The 22,548-nt window shown below is 41.4% G+C and overlaps 2 protein-coding genes across 4 annotated transcripts in view; one reads left to right on the forward strand and one right to left on the reverse strand.

The window, feature by feature from the left end:
• Positions 1-55: 55 nt before the first annotated feature.
• On the reverse strand, positions 56-14,939 carry kpnb3 (karyopherin (importin) beta 3). Its single transcript, XM_046057617.1, has 26 exons — positions 14,783-14,939; positions 11,906-11,986; positions 10,903-11,095; positions 10,604-10,706; positions 10,371-10,467; positions 10,183-10,287; positions 8,055-8,177; positions 7,825-7,945; positions 7,634-7,721; positions 6,595-6,701; positions 6,313-6,437; positions 6,015-6,104; positions 5,684-5,857; positions 5,342-5,560; positions 5,146-5,229; positions 4,921-5,053; positions 4,065-4,186; positions 3,805-3,901; positions 3,385-3,557; positions 3,150-3,261; positions 2,882-2,937; positions 2,652-2,774; positions 1,867-2,086; positions 1,555-1,783; positions 1,313-1,454; positions 56-1,176 (listed from the first exon to the last, which is right to left on the reverse strand). Exons 1-26 carry the CDS (start codon positions 14,858-14,860, stop codon positions 1,090-1,092), a joined length of 3,282 nt encoding a protein of 1,093 aa, XP_045913573.1. The 5' UTR covers positions 14,861-14,939; the 3' UTR covers positions 56-1,089.
• Positions 14,716-22,548, forward strand: part of LOC123975836 (semaphorin-5B-like) — a 35,817-nt gene continuing 27,984 nt past the window's right edge. For 2 of the 3 annotated variants that reach the window (XM_046057630.1, XM_046057641.1), the window contains exons 1-2: positions 14,716-15,068; positions 17,343-17,448. The gene's annotated coding sequence lies outside the window, so the exon portion shown is untranslated. Of the gene's footprint in view, positions 15,069-17,331; positions 17,449-22,548 lie in introns of those variants that run through there. The other variant, XM_046057636.1, reaches the window with a different exon arrangement.

The raw sequence follows: 22,548 nt of genomic DNA on the forward strand, positions 1-22,548 counted from the left end.
AACATTGTGATAAATACATTTATGAAATCCAGACCTGAATCAAAGGACCAATTAATCAGAATTCAAGAATGGAATTTTATTGTTGGTAGTTTCTGGAAGTCCATCACATACCTGCAGAGCAGCAAAGGGTCAAAACCATAAAGTTAAGATTATCATGGTAGCACGCATTTTACAAGTACTCTACTATTCATGTTCCTTCAACTTTGCTATGTGACCAACTACAAATCATTGCTCTTCTTCTGAGAGCCCCTTAACCCTGCTACTTAAAGGGCTGAGAACCATTCAGCAAACATTTCATATTCAGTCTCATTTCATTTCCCACAAAAGAGCTATCTGGAAGGCTATGGAGGAACGCTGCTTAAATCAAATGTCAACTCTCCCAAACGACGACGTAAATTTCCTAACTATTTATATTTTCTAGAGTTAGCCACTTAACATGCCATTAACTTTTGAAACATAGCCTCATGAGCTGTGGCAGACAGAGGCTCCCCCATTCCCTCCCCAGGTAACACTGGGAACGAGAAAAGAAATAAAATAAAAATACAACCAAAAAAAATTCACAGGAAACAGGCAGAGACCGCCCAGTGTGCATGTCCACCTCATTCAATTGCTCAGTCCACTAGAATTGTCCTTTCCCAATTTCCCCCCACTATGGCCCCTCTGAGCCCGACTGTCCAATGAGTTTGTGTTGGGCAATGTGGAGAATGAGTCCCTCTGGGCACAGCGAGACAAGTCGAACATCAGGGAATGGTTGGAAACAAAACGTCCAGATAGAAAACATAACTATGATAAGACAGGGACGACTGACACTTTACTCTCGTTCCCACTTCCTTAGATACAGGGTGAAAGTCTTTGAGGTGGATGGCCAATGTCCTCCATTGTTATAAATATCCAACATGCCCCTCCGACTCCCAGTCAGCTGAATGTAGGTGGCGTTATATAGGAGTGGGGCAGAGGGGTGTGGATGGGGTGAAGCTGGCGTCCATACACACTACAGATCAGGAGGAAGAAGAGGGAGTGTATGGAGAAGATCCAGGAGCTCAACTTTTCTTCATGGGCTTTTTAAAGAGCAGAGAGGTGACCTCTGGTTCAGGCAGTATTCAGTAGGTCCTGTATGGCTTTCTGCTGTGTCTCGTTCAGTGTTGATACACACTGCGTCCACAACCCCGCTGACACCTGGACAAAAAAGATCAACCTGGATATTGATTTATGTCCACAGAAAATCCTACACAATACATGTAATTTCATTTAACAGTGATTTTGATGAAGTCCAGATGTAGATTCTTGTGTACAGCGACGAGTGAAGGCTCACCTGTACTTGACGGATTACATTTGCCAGCCGTTTGCTGCATGCGTCTTCACTCTTCACTGACTCGTTTGCAACTCCGTCTGCGATGATGAGGAAGATTTTAGGAAGGTTGGCGTTGTCTGGTCCGAGGACAATGGGGTTGTTGCTGCGGAGAAAAGACAGTCAGCAAGTGTGAAAAAAATTTTTAATTAGTTTTTACATCCCTTTCCACCTCGATTAAGACAAATTAGTGGAGGCTGCCTTACCTTTCAATGAGGTCACACAGGAAGTCAAATGTGTGGACGGCCTCCTCTTTGTCCTCGTTAAGCGGTAGCCAGCTGAGCCAATGGGGAAGGATCTCGTTGACATTTACACACTCTGGCCGAAACCTCATGACCTTTCCAACAGCAGAGATGCAGTTTTCTGTGGCGTTGACATTCTCCTTGGCACGTGAGTCAGCTGCCTGGATGACTCTGACCAACATGGGGATGGCCTCTGGACCACAGAAACACAAAGATGTTTGAGTTCTAGCAAAAAACTGCCAACCACAACAAATTGAGACTAGAGCCAGACCATACCTGTACAGAATGGGCGGTAGCTCTCTCCCCCATACTGAGCCATGACACCGACACCGTAGGCGGCCGCCTGCCGAACCTCGGGGCTTGTGTCACATAGTGACTGCAACATCGGCCGTAGGAAATACTCTGCGTATTTGAAGGAGGTGGGGCTGCAGTGCTCCACCACATCGTCAAAGATGCACAGACCCCACTGCCTGTCAGCCCACGGCCTGTTGGGACACTGAAGACAAGCAGGTCCAGTTTAGTCAGTATGAACTCTAAATTTAAAGAGACCTCCTCGGGTTCTGGGAAATGGTAATTGTTACCTTTTTTTAAGGCAGATAACTGACAAAATAATTAAGGGATAAATCAAAACAATTGGAAGATTAATTCTGAATTAAATTAGTAATAAGTTGCAGCCCTACAAGCGTCACAAAGGTAGTGTTCATTGCCAGGCTGCTGTATTGGACCACATTTACTAACTGAACAGCTCAAATTTCCCATAAAATTTTTTAAAGAGTCTTTGAGTTAAAAATATATAAAATCCCCTGATATTCTATAAATTCCACATTGTTCCCAAATGGGTGTACAAACAAGAAAATCTACCTACTGTTGAAAAATGAATTTTACATCTGATGTGATTGGGCTGTTCAAGACATTTTGACACCATCTAGTGGCCCTTCACTTCAAGTCCAATAAATAAAAAAGTAAACTGACTACACTGAGAATAAATCATGTGCAGAACTGCACTCATATTTGTACAAACATGATTAATTCATTGCTGATCTGACAGCAGAAGTACTTACTATTAGCTGGACGATGAGCTGCAGCAGCTGTTCAAACCAAGGCAACACCTTCTCTTTGTAGCTGCTGAACACCGAGTGCAGGATATCTGACACTTTGGTCAGGATGTACACATCGTTCTCATCCTGTAGAGATAAAAATAAGTGGGCACACATTATGTGAGTGAGATTTATTAGACAATAGCAGGTTTTCATAACAGTTTGAAGTCCTTTACTGGAGGGAAAATAATTACCTCGTCTTGTAATGATTCCTCCACCTGCTCATCATAATCCTCATCCTGTCTCTTAGCTGTGGAGGACAAAGAAGTTTTCTGTGACGATTGTGCAGAGACACTCTTGGGGAGAGTGTGTTGTCATGGAGGAAATCATGGGAGGTTAAAGCTTTGTCTGTCTGAGGCTTTTGTGACAAATAACGGTGCCCGAGCTTGATTCGGAAATTTTGTTTACATCAAGGGAAATGCCGTACTATAAAAGTAAAAAAAAGTTTGAACGAAGTCTCACCATGTCTGAGCTCCTGGTTCTTAAAATGCTCCTCTAGTTTTCCTTTCAAGATGCCACCCAGCTCCTCAAAATGCTCATTGTTCAGACAGCCATCTCCCATCAACTCAATGCACTTGAACAGAACATAGAAATCTCCCATCAGTCAGGTCAGTAACTGGACCTGGTTCCTAAAATCTTATGTTCAAATCTTCAGGGAACATGTGAGGGGGGGGGGGGGACCCCAAAAACAAGTTACCTTGGCAAAAGAGTGCATGATCTCTGACAGGACGTCAGAGTCTGGCTCAGTGCCGATGGCCTTTATGAGGGCGTCGCACATGAAGAGCCACATCTGGGTGAGGTACTCTGGCCCTCGGACCCGCGCACACTCCAGCAGCAGGGGCATGGACTCCGCTGCCGCCACTCGCACACGTGAAGACAGTTAAGGAAATACAAAACGTCATCGAGCCCCATGTTCTTTCACATACCGTGTTTCAGCATCACGAAAGCCTTTTCCCCAGAACTGACATCTAAAATATATAAAATTCAACTTTGTGCACAAACAGGGAGGCTTGTTTTCACCAAGTTCTGGTTTATCGTCAGCTTTTCAGATGTTGAAATTTCAAGCCACTAGTCGTTTTGGCCTTTAGGTCATTTCAGTCCAATACAAAAAGGATATCATCATGGAAGTAAAATTTGAGGAGAGGGACCATCAGCTTAACCACCTGCTCTGTGTACTCCACAAAACCCTCCTTCAGCTCTTTGGCATAACACACCTGGAAAACACAGATTGTCTCATTAACAGGGCTGAAACACAAGCAATGGCCTAAATTTCTTGTGCTCTGCCAAATCGGCCTCAGACAACCCCGGGACCCTGACAGTTGGCAGGACATTCATGCGTTTCAATGCTCTACTCCTGCAGCAGACAGGACTACTTACCAACATCTGGCAGGCTGTGGCCTTCTCCTCGAGGCCAGCTGTCTTGATGCCAAAACTCTGCTGGTCTCCCAGGTTGACAAACTCCCAGCCGTCATCTTCTGATATGTTCTCCATGTCCTGGGCTACAAGATAGACAGACATTCAACTACTGAAGCTTTCATTTTGTTTTGTACTTAATGCCCACTGCTTTTGCATTGTAAAGGACAAGCACACTTTAAAACATCATGGTAGGAGTTTCTGATTATTGTGTAGGAGCCAATTTCATAGTTTATTTATTTGTTAGTAGATTTGTATATTTACATATTTTTGCGTGATTTGTTAATGCTCATGTCTTTGCAGGTCCAAAAGTTATAAAAAGGAGTGTGCTGCACCAGACTGAAGGAGCATACAGTTTTTTTAGACCTTGCGTGGCTTGTATAGGTGCCTTAATACCTCAGTTAACGTTTAGTTCATGCAATCATTTTCTTTAAGCCTTTTGTAAACAAGTAAATAAAACACTGAGTTGGAACGCACTCTGAACATTATATATTTTTTGGTTCAAATATTTCTGCAAGCAAGCGTCAGAGGTCTCAGTCAGAGTGATCCAAGGAAAACAAAGTGGTCCCTACAATTGGGATTGTCGTCATTTTATGGTAAACTTAAAAAAATTTAAATTACAGCTTACTTAATCCAATTGCACAAAAAAAAACCCTACTGTAGCAACAAAAGTTGAGGTATAAAATTACAAAGAAGTGTCCTAGCATTCATGCACTTCAGGTATACAGCAGCTAGGATTCTTTTAGTAATGTGACCAAATGTAATTGGCTCCAGCTGATAAAATCCAGAATTTTAAAATGTGCATCTGTAATACACTTACTGTCGAGCAGGGCCACCTCAGGCTTGATGGAGGCAGTCTTCATCAGGGGGCCCATCACCACAGGCAGGTACTGCTGAAACTCCTTCCCCAGGATCTTGCACATCCTGGCCCAGGCTGAGATCATGTACGAGATCTAACCCAACAAAAAAACGTCACGACAGGTTGACTATGCAGCAACGGTAATACCAAGAGAAAAGTTTAAAGTTGCTTTCCAAGTCTTCCTACCTGAGGGTCGTCATCCTCCAGGTCATTGAAGTCAGTCTGGGTTTTGAGGAGCAGCTGCATGACGGCAGAGGCATCTGGCATGAACTAGAAACAAAAAGGAAGACACGTGAAGATGTATGAAGCTTGGACGTGCAGTGGGATAGGTCCCCTTACAGACATTACTTTGGTAGTTTGATCACATCCTGTGCAGGCGTACCTTCTCCTTGCCAACAGCCAGCCCAATGAGGCTGATGCACTCTATGGTCTTGCCACGAAGCAGCCGCAGCTCCTTCTGCACAGCGTTTTCTACAATGTGTTTGAGTGAGGGCATGAAAAGGTCGTAGTATGGCACAAACTTCTCCTCGGCTGTGTCGGCCACTGAGGCGATTGACGTCACCACCTGCTCCAGGACCAGTTTGGTGCCTTTTTGGATCAACTGGGAGGAGAGAATAGGACACAGTATAAGGTGTTAAGCAGGGGCTAAAAGTGGGTCTGGAAGAAATGCCTCTTTGGCTATATCCCTACTGAATGATCAAGATGAAGTGGGGGGATTAGTTACCTCTTGCAGCTTGGCTACCATGATGACATGAAGGTGCTGCACCAAGCTGTCCAGATAAGGGATCAGCAGTGATTTGGGACAGTCCTCTGTAAAGTTGATGAGGGCGGCGGCAGCATGCGCCTGCACCCGAGGGTTAGTCTGGTCCTCCATGGTCTGGAGCAGGGCTGATATCACCTGGAAGGGAGGCGGAAGCAGTCTTAGTCCACTGTAGTAAACCTTTACTACAGTTAAACATTGAAAACATGTACCTGTATATTTCTTATTACATTAAATTGAACAGATGCATCTATTAAATGTCAGTTTTCACAGCTGTAACCGTCACTTCAGTTACCTTATCATGGAATTTCTTTTGGAAGGTGGGGGCGAAGTCTGTGGCCATTTGTCCAATAGCGTTGCAGGCAGCATAGCGTACCCTTGGGTGCTGAGAATGGAAAGGGAAGCCAAACACTTAACCATACAATATAGTTACAGTTGTCCTGTAACATTGACCCTATAAGTAAAGAATCTATCCATCCAACTGTAACGTCACTATAAACCTAACAAAGCAAAAGGTAAGTAACATGAGCTGAGGTAAGTCTACTATGCGCGGCATCTTTGATTTAAATCAATTTTGAAGTTGTGTTTCTTACAGGATCGGAGCAGAATAGGAGGACAAAGCTGACAATCTCTTGGAGGATGGCCTCCATCTGCTGGTGGCAGCCCTCGCCAATGGCCGACAGCGCCATCAGCCCGGCATGGCGGTACTTCCAGTCAGCTAGTGACAGAACACACTGGGTTGATCTCATGTTCACACTGCAAGCAGCAAGTAGTTTCTTTTGTATGCTTAAAATTTGCAAATCTCTGCAGGAGGCAATCCCTAATATGAAATTTCACAGAGTTTCACTGAGCTGTGTGTCAGCGGGTTTACTTACGGTTCTGCAGCATCTGCATGATGTGCTGTTTGATCATGGGCAAAACGATCTTCCCTCCCAGACCACAGGCGATCCTGTCGAGAGCGCTCTCCCCAGCTACAGCATTACTGGTAGGTGACAAACAACAAGTCACTCACCACACAGAAGTGTGTGCACACATTTCCAAACCTTAATTGACCCTTCGCTAAGCCACGCCCTGAATACACAGCTGGCCAATCACAGCGCAGTATAGCACTCTAACTGAGGTCCGACACTTTCGTGGCTGTGCTCCATTGACTCATATGCAAAAAGTCGTTCTCTAGCTTTCTTAGATATGGTCAAATGCTATTTCCTGGGACACTTGTAATAATTACAGAGAGGTTGAAAGGAGACGATTTATTCCCTTTCCAAAACCTGAAATAAATCCAAAAAAAAAGTCTGCTGCGGATCGTTCATAATGTAATGTTAGCTAACGCTAGCTAACTTCATACCAAATGTAATGTAACAGAGCCCTACAGTTCTGCTTTTTAATAACTAATGAATAGAGACCTACCAAGCTTTACAAGAACAGTGTTGTCGTTCATATCGTTGTCTTTTGTCTCAATCGTTGGGGGATGCAGCGGTTCACTTGTACTGTGAGTGGTAGGCTTTAGCTTCTCTCTTTAATTTTTTTTCACATCTGTTTGAGCCAGTTTGGCAGCCTGAATACAACCTTCAAATATATAATGCAATGGCAAAACTGTCTGTTGGGAAAAAGCGATCTTGGAAAGAAGCAAATTTGAAAATATTTCTCTGGGGAGTGCAGCGCTGACAGTTTGTCGGACTTAACAGTAACCAAGGGGGCGGGGCTTAGCGAAGGGTCAATTGCAATATAAAAAAGTCTAAACACCTGTATATAAAAACACTAGTCAGATAATGCAAAGACATTTTGATCTCTCACTGTCAACATGTATTTATCTTATAGTAATCGTGCATACTCTCAACCCTCCACAAAGTGCAAACATGTCTGCTCTACAGGATCACATGGTGATGACTGTGCTGTGTGTCCACCAGGCCTTACCTGTCAAAGTCATCATCCTCCAGCTCATCAGCCATGGCCCACTCATCATCGTCCTCCAGGTCCACCATCATTGCCAGCATCTGGGGAACTGAACACACAACAGGTAAGTACAACTATCTAAACTGTTCAACCCAACAATTTATTAGGGGAATGGTGAAGTGTAGTGTTAATTGACAGAACTAAATCCTCACCACTTTGAGCTACAATGTTCGTGTGTTTCCTCAGCATGGCCGCTGCAGTCTCAGACAAGGTGACGATGACCTCCAGTGCCAACTGCCTCTGCATATTGGTCAGGTTGGTGTCGGCACACAGCTGTAGAGACATGGCAGTGTGTTGGTCAAATCAGCTTTGTGAAGACAACGAACCACAAGACTTTTGTTTTACATCAGCAGTAAAGTTATATTGGAGCTCTCCGACTCACCTTTAGACAGAGCTGCAGGGTGGCCTCCAGGTTGGGTCTCAGGTATTTGGGTGCTGTGTCTGCAATTTCCACTAAGGACTTGAGCACAGAGTCGTCTCCCTGGTAGCACGATTCATTCACTGCCTGATTTAATAAATAATAAAACCCAACACACACGCGCTGGAGTTAGTGCTGCTAATTTACACTGTCACCAAATCTGACCTCCAACTCTACCATCATAAGGACTGGTGATAGAATACCACTAACTGTTGCAACAGAGCTTAGTGAGGATGCTCAAACATTTACAGTTGTGGAATGACAGGATTCAGCATGTTTAATCAACATAATCTGCATTAAATGTTATCAACTTCGAACAGCTACCAGTCCTGTTATCCGTTTGCCAACAGAACTTTATTCTTCATTGAATGCAAACAGTGCATCATCTCAAAGTAGCCTGACAAGAATTTACAAGACACTCTACGCCTCAAAAGGCAAACAAGCAGCAAGTAAGCACCACAGCTCTCACTTTAAAGTTTCATCTTCCATTAGCAGATATGTTGTTCCTTACTCACATTCAATATATTGAGTTTATATAGTTTTGAACACAATGGAGAGATAAACAAGACCCACACAAAACCCAACATGCCATTTTCACTGGGATCTTTTATTGTATTATAAAGCCAAACGTGGAGTGGAGGATGCAACTCCAACTCTTGGATACTGTGACCAGACAGCTGGACTTATTACACACTCACTTTTATTTATGGACTTTTCATCTGCTTTTAACACTGTATACATTACACACAACCACACACTTTTGCAACATCTAGTCGAGCTTCAGGTTCACCCAATACTGATTTTATGGATTAAGAATTTTTTACAGGATAGACCACAACAAGTGTGTGAATGGTTTTAATTTTAGGAAACAGCTTTTAAACACTGGGCTCCCCCAAGGATGTGTTTTATCTCCTGCTATTTTTTTCTGTTTACACAAATATATCTTGTAACAGGGATGGAATGTTTCTTTTCAAGTATGCTAATGATATGGCCTTGGTAGCCCACTTGTCTGATTACCACCAAACAGTTAATCTGGTCACAACATTCAAAGAAATTTCCCTGGACCTTAACATTGATAAAACCAAGGAGCTGTGCTGTCAGAGCAGGGGAACTAAGAATTCACAGCAGATGTTTCAACCCCTCAGCATCAATGGTCAGCTAGTTGAACAAGTCAATGTTTTTAAATATCTTGGGACAGATGGACACATCTGTCTTTTTCACAGCACGCAGAAACTGTATACAAAACTGTATAAGAAAGCCCAGCAGCGTTTACACCTGCTGAGGAAAATTAGAGATTTTAGTGTGAGCAAGGGCATTTTAACTAGGGTCTACCGGTCACTCATTGAATCCATACTCCCTTTTAATATCACAGCCTGGTATAATGCCCTTACTGTTAAGCACAAAATCAAACTTGCACGAATAAAGCATCAAGCTAGTAAGATAATAGGCTCCCTCAAACTCCCTTAACAGAACTCCATACCCAGTCAGTATTGAGGAAAGCCACTACAGACACGGGATCCCACCCACTTAACCAATCCTTTCAGTTAATGCCATCAGGTCGACGCTACAGAGTCCCACTTGCAAGGAAAAAAAAAAAAAAAAAAATCCTTCATTCCCACGGCCATTACTATACTGAACAACCACATATAGAACATCACATTTTTGTATTCTGCACATGTCTGTACAACTAATGTGGCTGAACTGTCTTCAGTGTATGTTTTATGTTTTTTGAGCCCGTCTTGTCAAAGACAAATTTCTGTCACTTGTTACATAAAGTTCCTATCTTATCTATGATCTAAGCTAGCATTAGCTAATGACTACACAGCAGACTATAGGACATGAAACATTTAGCATTGATTAATGATCTCAAGGGACTCATGACGATACTTCACTAACTGCTTAAAATACATTAGTCGTGCAAAATATTACATAGGGGCATCACAAAACTTTCTGGATTACAAGTTCCTGGAGCTTGTGGGAACCATCAGATAGCATTGATAACTAATGTATGGAGTCGCGTATGTTCCACAGGGGGCAACAGAAAAACATAACAATCTGAGTCTGATGAAGATACGGGGATCCTGTATCTTACCTGCAGGATGCCTGGCAACAGGTCAGCAAAGTGCTTCAGTAGTGCTGTGTTTCCTTCGTTTGACAGAACAAAGGATGCTGCAGCCCGAGCCGCCAGGGTACGAATCTGAAGGATCATTTGAAACAAAGAAATGTATAGTCATAAATCAGGAAGTAACCTGGCAAAAATAAATTCTTCTAAGAGCTTACATGTGGGTTTGCCTGGTCCTGCATGCACTGAACAAGCATGCGCTTGATAACCTCCATATAATGCTGCTGCTGGTTGCCAAAGATTCCTGGGAAGTTCCTAAAAAAAATAAATAATCCAAGACGGACACACCTGTCAGCCACCAGTACTTCTGTCTGAGCATACAAGTAGTTTGACTTCATAGATCATGCAACTATATGGCCTAAATCAAGGAGGAAGTGAACAGGGGGCTCACCAGAATATGTGCAGGGCAGCTTCTCGCAAGCCAACATTGTCAGAGTTGACAGAGTCAAACAGAAACTTGAGCAACTCTGGCCACTGGTTATTCCCATCATCATCTAGGTGAAAGACAAAAGATTATTAATGTTTATATTAACATTTTAAATCAATAAATCACTAAAAATTGATCATCCAACACCTACAGCACCCAACAAGTGAAATGATCACCCTTTGACAATTTTTTTTTTTTTTTTTTTTTTCACAATACAAATTCTATAACCAGAGGATGGCAGATGATCTTAAGAGGAGCGTTACCGATGAGGTTGCGGCACAGCTCAGCTGCAATGTCGCAGACCTTCTTGCGGATGGTTGGTGCGGTCTCCTGTTGGATGCTGGTCAGTAGCTCCGTCTTGATGGCGGTCTGCATCTCCAGGGTCAGGCCTGGGTAGATCTCCTCAAAGGACGAAGACAGCAACCGCCGCAGCAGCACCGCCGCCATCTGTTTGACCTGAGTGGACAAATCACTGGTTTCAACATTACGTTGTGCTTCTCAACATGGCTCCCAACATAAATCATCATTTTAAAACAAAATAAATAAATCTTCTCACACAAGACTTAATTTCTGCTTTGGTCAAGCAGAGAAACAGTTTCAATACGATTATAAGCCAGTTTATTTTACAGCTTTCCTTTGGATTTATTTTGGCAGTTTACAATCTAAATTTTAATTAAGAACTGATACTCCCTCTAAACACACACACCACTGACAAAAGCTTGCAGCATCTCAGAAAGGCAAAGTCACTCTCCTGGGGCCAAGCACCTCTCTGCCTGCTCCCATTTCAAGACTCTAAAAATATCACTCTTGAGGTAAAGAAAAGGAGAGGAAGCATGAGGGACCAAGCAGCTGGTGGATTCGGAGTAAACATGACTGCCCAAATGCCAAAACTGTGACTCATAACAAGCCTTCGGGTCAGGCTGCAGGGAAGGCCCACATATGACGGCCAGACTACATTCTTAAAATGTTATCCATGTCACATGTTCCTGATAGTAATGTGGACAGGATGTAAAACCACACATGACTTTCTAATACTGATTCTAGTACCTAAAATGTTGTCCTTCCTGGTACGACAAGGCTCAATACCAGAGCCAGATATAATACGTGGCAGGTATCCGTTTTAACTTATATACAGAGATGTCCCAAATAAAGTAAAAAGTTCAGTGTTAAATTACTGATTTCAAAACCCTGGTGATTTTTAAGTTCACATGGACTCGGGAACTTCACACGGTGTGCCACAGATGTGTCAGCATTAAGTGTACAAACCTCCTCTGCAGCAGATGCATCTCTGATGGCCTGCAGCAAGAATGTGATCTTGGTTTGGCCCGGGATGGTGTCATAGGTCTCCTGCAAAGGGAATGAATGGACAGTGGCATGGATGAGGTAAGCCATTTGGTGCGTGCTTACAGATGCACATTAGAAGCCCCGTGAAAAATGAGTCTTCACCAAAAAAGGGTCATGTTGACTTTGTTTCAGTCGCAAAGAAACCGCATTTGGCACATGCCTGTAATCCCACACTATGGCACGTTTCAAGCTGAACCTTATGGAGACGTTGATTGGTAAATATTCATAATTTCATTCAGCTTCATGGATGAAGTACCAACATGGGTGTGGCTATTAAAAACATGTTTATTAACTGGATTTGTATTGTTTTGTCTGTAAAATATCAAAAGCCTGTACTGCAATTTGTTCATTCGGCAAGTCAGAACATTGATTCAATGGTAAACAATTAAGTGGAACACATGAACACTTAAGGGTTAAATATGACGATTGAGTAAACCTTTTAAATTCATGGCTAGAGTAATTTAAGATCTGTAATGGGGAGTCATTGTTCTAGGTTTAGTTTTAATCCTACACTTTACTTGATCATTTTTATGATCTGGTGTGCCTCGACTTGCCATCGAATAATCGAGTTAATAGCTGGGTCACAAAACATCTTCCAGTGGAAAGCTTTAATGTTTACCAGCCTCATGGTGTTTGCAGTATATTAACTCAGCAATGACTGTCATTTAAGCTTCGACAGCAAGTCAAGGCAAAGCGGATCATATAAACCTCTTGATTAAGCAGAGACTGTAGGATTAAAACTAATCCCAAAATGATTGATTACAGATCTTAAGTTACTTTGTCCTTATCCATGAATTGTAAAACTTTCCACTGGAAGACTTTGAACAGCTGCTAAATATGGATTGATCAGCCGAGTTTGAATCCGATTTTTAACTCCTTATGATAAAAACCATACTATTTAGATTTGACACTTTTCCATCAGAGGATCAGTGTTAAAATGTAGCGAGGCACACTTTTACCGCATCAATCATGTCTTTTCCACACGAACATCACAGAGGGGGACATTTAAAATAAACCAGGCCGGTTGTTTTGATGCACATCATGTGTTTTGTTCTCTTAAGATGCTTCATTAAAGCCACATGAGATGCAAACACACATGATGCTCTGTGGGGGATGCAGTGGAACAAGACAGGATAATGTATAAGTGCTGCTAGTAGTAAAACAACATCTTGGCTTTATTTATTAGGTGAAAGAATTAAGAGAAGCGGTTTACAGAGGTAGATGTGCACACATTTGTATGACAAGGACAGGGAGGAGTAACATGATGGTGGGGGTAAAACCTGATTGACCAAACTAATTTAAATATAAACTGGATGGCCATATAAGCTGAGTTTTTACTATTACAGTGCACGCAAACACATCAGCAACTCCAGCCTTAACCCAATTTCTCATAATAATGTGATCTCTTGGGCGGTGGCTCAGTATCACCATCTGCTTCACATGAAGCGTTCAAGTTAGTTATTTTTACTAAACGCCTAGTAGCACATAACATACTCCAACAGCCCAAATATTTTCCAGTATATGACCATCTTGAAGAACTACACTGAGCAGTAGAACATGTCCACTAGTTATAGCAAATGCTCCCCAATGCTAAAGAGAAGTAAACCACCAACACCTCTAAGACAAATTTAAGACTAACAATATTGTACTTCATGGCTTGCCATCTCTCTCGCGTGGATCTGGACACCTAAAAAATGTGTAGCTGTAGTGTTCTGCTGTTGAAATATGGGTTTAAGGTCCTCTACAAATAGATCAATTCCTATTGTGTGTGTAAAACAGAAAGGGAGAGTTTCTATAAAAGGATGAATTCCGATGAGCTTAGCATCGCGGCAGACAGTCTGTGGTTTACAAAGAAAAACGCTGACTGCCAGTGAGAGGCGTGTGTGATAAGATTCAACCACCACATCCATCTAAAAGTCGGGTGCAAAGAGAGGTAAGGCAACCATGCTTTGCCGCGAACAGAGGCAAATCGTGGTGGTGGGAAAAGTGAACAGGCCAGCTAGACACTGCCCAAACAAATCCTCAGAGAAACTAATCCAGCGAGAGGGGGTGGCCTGAGCCTGTGCAGTGACGTGACTGAAACTGGACATACTTCTGAGCTTCATCAAATCACAGGCACGTTTTAAACAGCTGTGTTAACCTTACTTTCACGTAAAACGACGGAAGGCCATTGCACAAGTATAGCTAACACGGCTCGCCCTCTGCATGAACTGGCTCCCTAACGCCACCTGTAACCCACTGCTGTTTTGCTGCTCGTCACTGCGCCTAGTATAACGTGACATGTACGTCGGTGTTTCATTTCAGAACTCCGTTATGCCTTTCTTTAATCTTTTAGCCACACACTTTGTTTAGCGTTAGCATGCTAGCTAATGAAACTAGCAACAATGTAGTAGCTCCTTAGCTTCATGCTACTTCCTGTACTCCACTAGCTTGATCATTAGCCACACGGTCATCTGGCGAATTTAGGATTGGTGCCCAGCAAACCGATCATTTCACTTGGAATCACACCGACTGAGTGTGACATAAACACACACGACCTCACAGTGTCAATGCTGGGAAATCATCAATAAGATCTACGTTGTGTCCACATAACTACGCAACATGGTGGAGGTAGTTAGCCTTAGCTGACTTGTACTGGGCTTCACGTTGCACGTGGGCTACAGAGCCTGACGTGAAAGCTCAATGCGCGCGCGGCCAGGCTGGATAGCGGGGCGGTTAGCTGTTGCTAACATGACCGCCCTGATTTCTATCCTCGCCGAACTTGTCACCCACGGAAACAACTATGTCTTCATCTCTTACCTCTGATTGTTTCCTGACGTTGTTGTCAGGGCTCATCAGGTTACCCAGCAAGAGGTAGAACTGCTGCTGTTCCGCCATTGCAGTGAGATCCAAAAAGACCAGCCGGGTGGAGAAGCGGCGAAATGAGCCCGGCAGACCCTGCTTTGGTCACACAATGCTGCGATCGTCCCATTGGCTTAATTTATCATCTCTACTCGCCGTTGATTGGACCAGAGACATGTGGCAAATGCAGGCCATTGGCTCACTTGTGTTCTGTGCCGCTATTGGATGGAACCGACACATGAAGGTGAATGCGTTGTTCCTATTGGCTAATAGTGAATTAATAAAGCGCGGGAAACTACTACATCAGTGTAGTTTATTTATCATTAGTCCTACAAGGAATTAACCTTTGTGTTCCCTTCATGCTGCACACAATGAGAATAAAAATAAGTTGCATGAGCCTATGAAATAGGCCTAGAAAAAAAATACATAAGTGCATTGCTATTAAATAGCCTAGCCTATATTGTCCCCCACAGGAGTAATGTTTCTACAGAACAAATTAAAAATTACCTAAATGTGTATAGCTGCTGAGAATTTTTTAAATAGGGTCTACTGAGGTCATGTGTCCAAGTCCCTATACCCCCATTAAATATTTGTAAATTTTTTGGATTGTTCACAATAAATATATTAAGTTAACCGATCAGTTATATTTTCTATACATTTTATATCCCAACACAAACAGAAAATGCTGTTTACAAAGCCCCCTACACACTGCCAAAAATGTAGCCTACAATTTCAGGGGATAAATAAGCCTACATAATTTTTAATCTATCCTGAAATTTACATTTGTGTTATTTTACATGTAAAATGTGACATGATGTAAATATACTATATCAGCCTGATTGTGAAAAATGGTGTTTTTATTTTTTCTACAAAAAAAGAAAAAACGCTTGTTTTTCTGAACTGTAAAATAAAATAATAAATGAATAAAATAAATCTGCTTACCTTGAATGAAATATCCAAACCCAGTATTACATTATTTTCCTTAGCTGTAATATTGTATATTTTCTTTGGAAACAGATAAAATGCAAAACAAGGGTCTTTATGCCTAGGCCTATTTTACTGGCCACATGCTTCATTTCAAGGCCGGATATTTCATGTCATTGTTGGTGGGGACAATAACAACACCATTGATTTTTAGAAATAAAGTTGTTGAGGGTCTGAAAAAGGTAGACAGGGTACCAAACCACTGTGGGGCATAAGAGTGGGAGAACATAAACTTTAAAAACTTAAAAACGCATTGGACACACAGTATAGAACAAAAGATGTAAACTGGTTGTGTATCAAATAAATGAACTAGACGCTGACAGACAACATTGGTTATTAAATTGTTTTGATAAAATTCGTTGCTAGGGACAATTCAATAGTCGCTGGATATTGATAGGAAGATATCCCGATTCTATACACCCTAGAATTTGATTAAAACACTACAGGTTTTTGTCTGATTAGCAGATAAAAATGTGTTGTTTTCCTCCAGGGAGCAGGAAAAGGTCTTCTTAAGATGACATAAATCACCCTGTTAACACGGCAAATTTGAAGTCTGGCTGCCTAGTTCATTGAAATAATGATATAATAATGATAATGACAAAACATATCAATGGTGGGTGCAGGGCTGCCAGTGCTCCAGTAGATGGCAGCCAATCTTTTAAAATTATTTTTGCAAAGCATTTTATTTTTAATGAAACCAGCATACTGCGATGAAATTATTTATAGACCTATTTGTCGGCCAGATAGGCTATATATATTTACTTAACTCACTCACTTAACTCAATTCACTTAATGAGCAACCCAAAGTTTCTTATATTTTTTAATGCAAATGTATTTTCTAATAGTGTACGGTAGGCCTACTGTCGTAAGAGTTTTAGGCAGGTGTGGGAAAATGCTGTAAAGAAGAATGCTTTCAAAAATAGACATGTTTATCGGTAATATTTATCAACTGGCAAAATACTTTTTCTAGGTACACTTGCTATAGTTTTTGAAAGAACTCTGCAGGCCCTAACATCTCAGAGAACTACCTACAATCCTTATGTGGATTTAGGCAGCCGCAGTTGCTTCTCTGTCGTCATGTAATCCCAGACAGAATTGATTGTGAAGCGAAATAAGCATGATGTGTCTTTCATCTGCTGCAGCAAGTTAACTTGGCCGACCACTGTGTCTACGGTCCTCACCGTTGCCCGTTTATTTGTGCTTCTTCAAAAGAGCTTGGACAGCACATCTGGAGCTGAAAAAATAAAAAAGTTATAGTTTAATTAGGCTACTTAGGAATTGCCTTCTAATGCCTCAAAGGGGTCTATTTAATTAATTTAACAGTGATGTCTACTGAAGATTGGTGTCAAATCAGTTTTGGCAAACTGTAAACATCACACATACACAGACTCATTAAATCCTTGATTAATATAATGGCTCCTTGCCTGACACTCTCTCCTGTTCTAAGATATTTAACACATTTGGTCCGCCCTGGCTCTTGACATCACCCCTACTGGTCTGAATTAAATCTGCTGAAAACCTGCCTCCTTCACAGTGCTCTGGATAGCGGGGCTGCCGTGAACCTGCATCATCTCTGTCTCTGAAACCCGACGACGACTTGAATCAGCAGCAAGAATCCCGCGATGAATCAAAAGTGAAAGGTAAGCTCGATATTCATTTAGTTGTGGTAACTTTTTGTCACGAGTAAGCTAATAAAGTAGGCTTGGCGCCGGCGTTTAAAGGATTAACGTCGATCTTCATTCAAAAATTAAGGTTTTATTGTTGCCGAGCTCTCCGGAAAACACATTTGAACTTAAAACATTTAACAAACCAATCGTTAGGGTTCACTCTCCGATTCGGCGCACATCCACCAAGCAGCAGTTAATCAGTAGCATTTATTTCTGGAAAAAACAAACAAAAAAAAAAACGTAACGCATGCTTTTGTGGGCTACTTCATTGAAAAAATAAATACTTCCGATTTGTTAAGGTCTTCTGGTAAATTCGGCATAGCTTGCACAGTTACCTCATTTGCTGTTGGCCACCACATATAGCTTAGAAGGCTATGTGGAGGAAGCTTGTGTGAAATAGCCTACAGGAAAAGTAAACTTTAAATGTCTTGCACCTTTGTTAAACTGAAGATTTAGGCCTACCATTATTCATAACAACAACATAAAAATGTAGGCGTACCCTGCTTACCATGATGTCAGATAAATTAATTAAACTGTTAATAATGTTAGCATTTGCTTCAGTATTTTGTCTTCACATTTCAAATAGCTGAAATGTGTGAAACAAGTGGAAAAATGAATTCAAGAAGTATTTAATCCTTGGATTTGAAATTCTTACTACATTTACTTTGTTAGGTAATATTAATTTATTAAATCTAAAATGCAAAACATATGTTTGAGGGGATGACTCTTTAACTGCTAAGGTCATGAGCATTTTGGAACCTAAAATGCAGGCTACTATATGCAAAAAGTTGACAAACCCTCTTTTAACTCATTTATGATTATTCTTTTGCACTCACCAACTTTAGCAGCCAGCAGCAAACTATAATCCTGCCATCTCTGCAGACTGTGGGACTGTCCTGGCAAAGGTGTTATTGTGCTGACAATCTCACATCTCACTGACATCATCTTCCTTCTTGTCTCCATTGTTGTTATTGGTGGGACCAACAACAAGGGCGCAGCTCCATACCTCTTTAGATTCAGATTTCAGACAAACTAGATTAAAGGACCAGATTGTCCATTTTGCATGTTCTAGTAAATTTACTTAAAAATCACATATTCAATACTTTATACTTCTCAATACTTCTCTACAAACGTCAGTTTTAGAATCAAACATGAGTTCAATAATCAATAATGTTGTCAGTAACTTCATTGTGTGATGTCTTTTACATTGTGCAGAGGACATTGCAGATGCAGATATCTTCACAATTAGTTATTCAAAGCACTTCCCTTTGAGAATCTGATGTGCAGTGTGAAGTGCACCGCTTTTCTTTGCAAAAATGTTGTGCCAGTTGTGGCCTTACAACAATTAAAATGCATCGAGTTGCTGATCTGCTCAAGACTGCTGGCTAACTTCTTCAAACTAAACTATCGGCATCAAAATCAGCCTGTTAGACAAGTTCCTGACTGTGACCTCTGCTGACCTCACCAGAAAAAATCTCAGCACCATCTAGTGGAATGTAAAAGAAATTGATTTTATTATTCTAGTACCAAAGTAGTAAAATTTTTGTGTTGCAGTATTAAAAATTTATATAATAAAAGACACATACTTGGCATCTGTGTATTTATATAATATTGTCCATACAACAAATGGAAACCAAAGGCTGAAGACATATGAAAACATTTGGAAAAGTCTGTCATACCCTTTGCAAAGTTGTCAGCAACCACACATAAACAAATAAGGACGAATCATGTAGGAAATATCAAAATCATTTTGTTTATTTGTTCAAAGACAGACTGCACAGAAGATTTATTTTTTTCTTTAATTTTCCACCGCTTTTTATCATCCGTTTAAAATCTGCCTCAGAACTGAATGAAAACAGAGCCCGCACTTGGCTACATACAAGGACTTACTACAGCTAATATATAACCCCCTAAATGGAAGTGGCATTAAATCATTAAACTGGACGCTTGACAGTGTTACCCACAGACCTCCACAGTTTCACTTGAGGTCAGGCTGAAGTGGAAAAGGAGAGAAAGATGGATGATGAGAGAAAGTTCCGTGCTGAGGGGCTGATGGACAGGCGGCTGGGTGTTAGTGTTTTCTCCACTCACACAGCCCAGAATTCAGAGTGTCAGCCTTTATTTATTCAGGGAAAGTTTTTATGTTTGTTTCTCGGAAAACTCAGTATAAAGCCACAGTCTTCCAACATCAGCGTTTGAGCTTTTGCCGTTTAGGACCTAGCCTATGAGACCATGATAGTAGTTGATTGAGGAAAGGAGGGCACTCATTAGCTTCTCAGCTAGTTCAGGGACTTAAACCAACAACCTTTTAATCACAAGTGAGTGTCAGGGAGTTTTGAGATGCTATGTGAGATGCTAACCACTAAATTCTTGGTCAAGAAATAGCTTAGAGGCTAACTGCTCATAAAACCACAATCACCCATTTTTACATTTCTATACAAGTAAATAAACCTTTTTTTTCACTTTGGACAACGCTCAGACTAGCAGCTTCCCCCTGGTCCAAGCTCGTGTTAAGCTACACCAAGCATGTCCTGGACCTACGCTAAGCAAGGTGAATTTGATATCTTATACTTAGCTCATAACTTTTCACATTAGCATGTTTCCCAGAATGTCAAACTGTCCATTTAACCTAGATGCTTATGATTTTTCATGTGCAAATCGCCATTAAGTATCCGCACACTAAACTTTGACTTCACCATTTTACTACTTGTGTGTGTGTGTGTGAGACTCCTGTTAGCACAGTTTTATTGATCCAGTAGAAAGGTAAACCTCAGTAACTGCACGGGGGTTCAAAAATCAACATAGCCAGGCTTGTTTAAAATAGGGTGAGCTGAATGTTTGATATATTAAAAGTCAATATTTCTTGGCAGCACACAGACCTGTTTCACAGTAGAGCGCTATGTGCTGGACAAGGCTTCCATTGAGGACTGTAACATTGGGGGTGGGGGTCGGGTGGTGGTTTTGGGGGTTAAGAGTTGTTGGGTAACCACTGTAGGCCTCCTTTGCAGCTGGCTATGGATTAATGGAACTCATTGGAGAGAATCTACTATGCTTTTTAAATTCATATAAACGCATACAGTAGGTCCATGACCATATTAGCTGTACATAAAGCTGATGATCAATATTTTTGTTACCAATAGATGAAATGACTTTGTGTAATCTAAAAGATGTTGCTCACAGTGACGAATCCACGGAGAATTATTACTCAACTCTGTAGTTTCTCTCAGCTCTATGGAGGGTTTTGGCGCCTTTCAGCTCATTATTTTGGTTTTACAGCACATAACATGACTTTTTTGGTTCACTCTCATCGCTCTCATCAGCGTTGTTGCCAGACAACAGGCAGCTGGATAGCAACTAGCTGGTGAACATAGTGGAGCACAAGCAGCTAAACAGCCAGAGGTTTCCCTCACGAGTTGGTGGAGACCAAAACAGAGCTAAAAGTAGAGTATTGGAGTTGAATGCTAACATTGGTCCATTATTGCTAAAGTGTAAATAAGGAATACTTGCAAACATATTTTTCAAGTCACTGTTGCATTTCCAACGAGAGGCCAACAAAACAAATTCAATAAATGCAGGTTTAACTTTTCAGTTTTAAAGAATTCAGTTAAAAAATGTAGTAAGGAGTGAAAACTGAGAAGAAACTGCCGTGGGTTGAAATGGTTGTTTCGCAGACACGCTGATGTTTTAAAGTGATACTATTCTGAGACTGAAATAAGCGCTATAAAATACGACAGATGGTACAAGAAAAGCTCAGAGGTGCTCACAACAGCTACTTTATTTTAACCTCATGTCCTCACAGGTGGACGCACCACAAACCATTTGGGCTTTTCAAAAGTAGCTGGAACATCAAGGCAATCACAGGTGGCTGAAGGCGCTCTAAACGAGTACTGATGCATTTTGAGAAGGTGATATAGAAGTTACTATCATATTCACTTGTTTAGTTGACAGATTTGTAGCCTTCTTTTAGCCCACTTGAAGTGCACTGTTCTCTCTACTGTTTGAGCCTGGCCATTTTTCACTGATCCTGGTTTGGCTTATGCTCAGCACTCCCCTGTGTCTCACTGTGCCTGTAATCTTTTAGCCTCAGTAGTGACAGCAGGGCTGTAAAAACAGAGCCGGAGGAGGTCATCCTGAAGTTTGCACAGGAACGAGCCATTCATCCTCCAAGGGGGGGTTTGGTACTCCGCTGTGGTGAGACTGAGGCTGAGAGAGATAAATGTCCTGCTCTGTAAAGGTTGGGGATGAGGCTGGGAAGTGTTATTTGTCTCTTATGGTCTGCTGGGCTCACAGGAAGCTAAACGATCCTGTCGTTTTTCCGTCAATATGATTTATTGGTGCCATTAATGTTCTGAATGGGAGGTCACCCCTTTGCCTTAACAGACTGATGTCCACTTCTACAACCATGCCTGAGTGGTGTCTCTGTCAACAGTGCAAAGACCTGTCATATTTTCTGCTTGTTGAGACAGAGTAGGTCCACATGAAGACAGTAGATTTGAAAACACTGTTACTGTGAGAAAATGATGTGATTTCAGGTTGTTTGCATAAGGGTCTTTGCTTTGCCTTTTGAAATCTAAAATAGTTCTGAGGATTATCCTGTTTTTAATGTGGATGTTAAGCTAACCCTGAATGTGTATAGTGTATTAATAGGAAGAAATTAGATACACTCAGCTTTTTTCTGGTATTTATTACACAGCCACCAGTTGTGTTGGCATGCTGAAGTAAACATCACAAATGCATCACAACCCAAAAACCTTTCAGGAGTGAGGAAATGAATGTGTGAAATAATGCACGGGGATTTGAATGAACCTCAACCAAGATCATGAAACTCATACAAGGAGTGGGAATGTATTGTTATTAAATGTTAATTTATAAAGTTGTAGTTTAAACCAACTATGTGTAAGAATAGAACATTTATGACAACTGGTGTGCCCTGTAGTAGATGAATGAATTTTATTTTTCTACAAACAAAAACGTTTGCCAAAATAATTGTTGGCAGACGTCACTTCTGTCATGGACCAGTAAACATTTTGACTTTTTCTGCTGGCCATCACAGGTGACTCTGGAGGCCAGACT

The sequence above is a fragment of the Micropterus dolomieu genome, linkage group LG01, assembly GCF_021292245.1.
Source record: "Micropterus dolomieu isolate WLL.071019.BEF.003 ecotype Adirondacks linkage group LG01, ASM2129224v1, whole genome shotgun sequence".
Taxonomy (NCBI): Eukaryota; Metazoa; Chordata; class Actinopteri; order Centrarchiformes; family Centrarchidae; genus Micropterus; species Micropterus dolomieu.

What these genes read in the sequence shown, in the direction of transcription:
- kpnb3 (XM_046057617.1), bottom strand. Translation starts at nt 14,860, where the DNA reads ATGGCGGAACAGCAGCAGTTCTACCTCTTGCTGGGTAACCTGATGAGC. An exon ending in CATGCAGATGCTGCAGAACC is followed by an intron (nt 6,438 to 6,594) that starts GTAAGTAAACCC and finishes TTCTGTCACTAG; the next exon opens with CTGACTGGAAGTACCGCCAT. An exon ending in CTACCGCCCATTCTGTACAG is followed by an intron (nt 1,784 to 1,866) that starts GTATGGTCTGGC and finishes TCTGTGGTCCAG; the next exon opens with AGGCCATCCCCATGTTGGTC.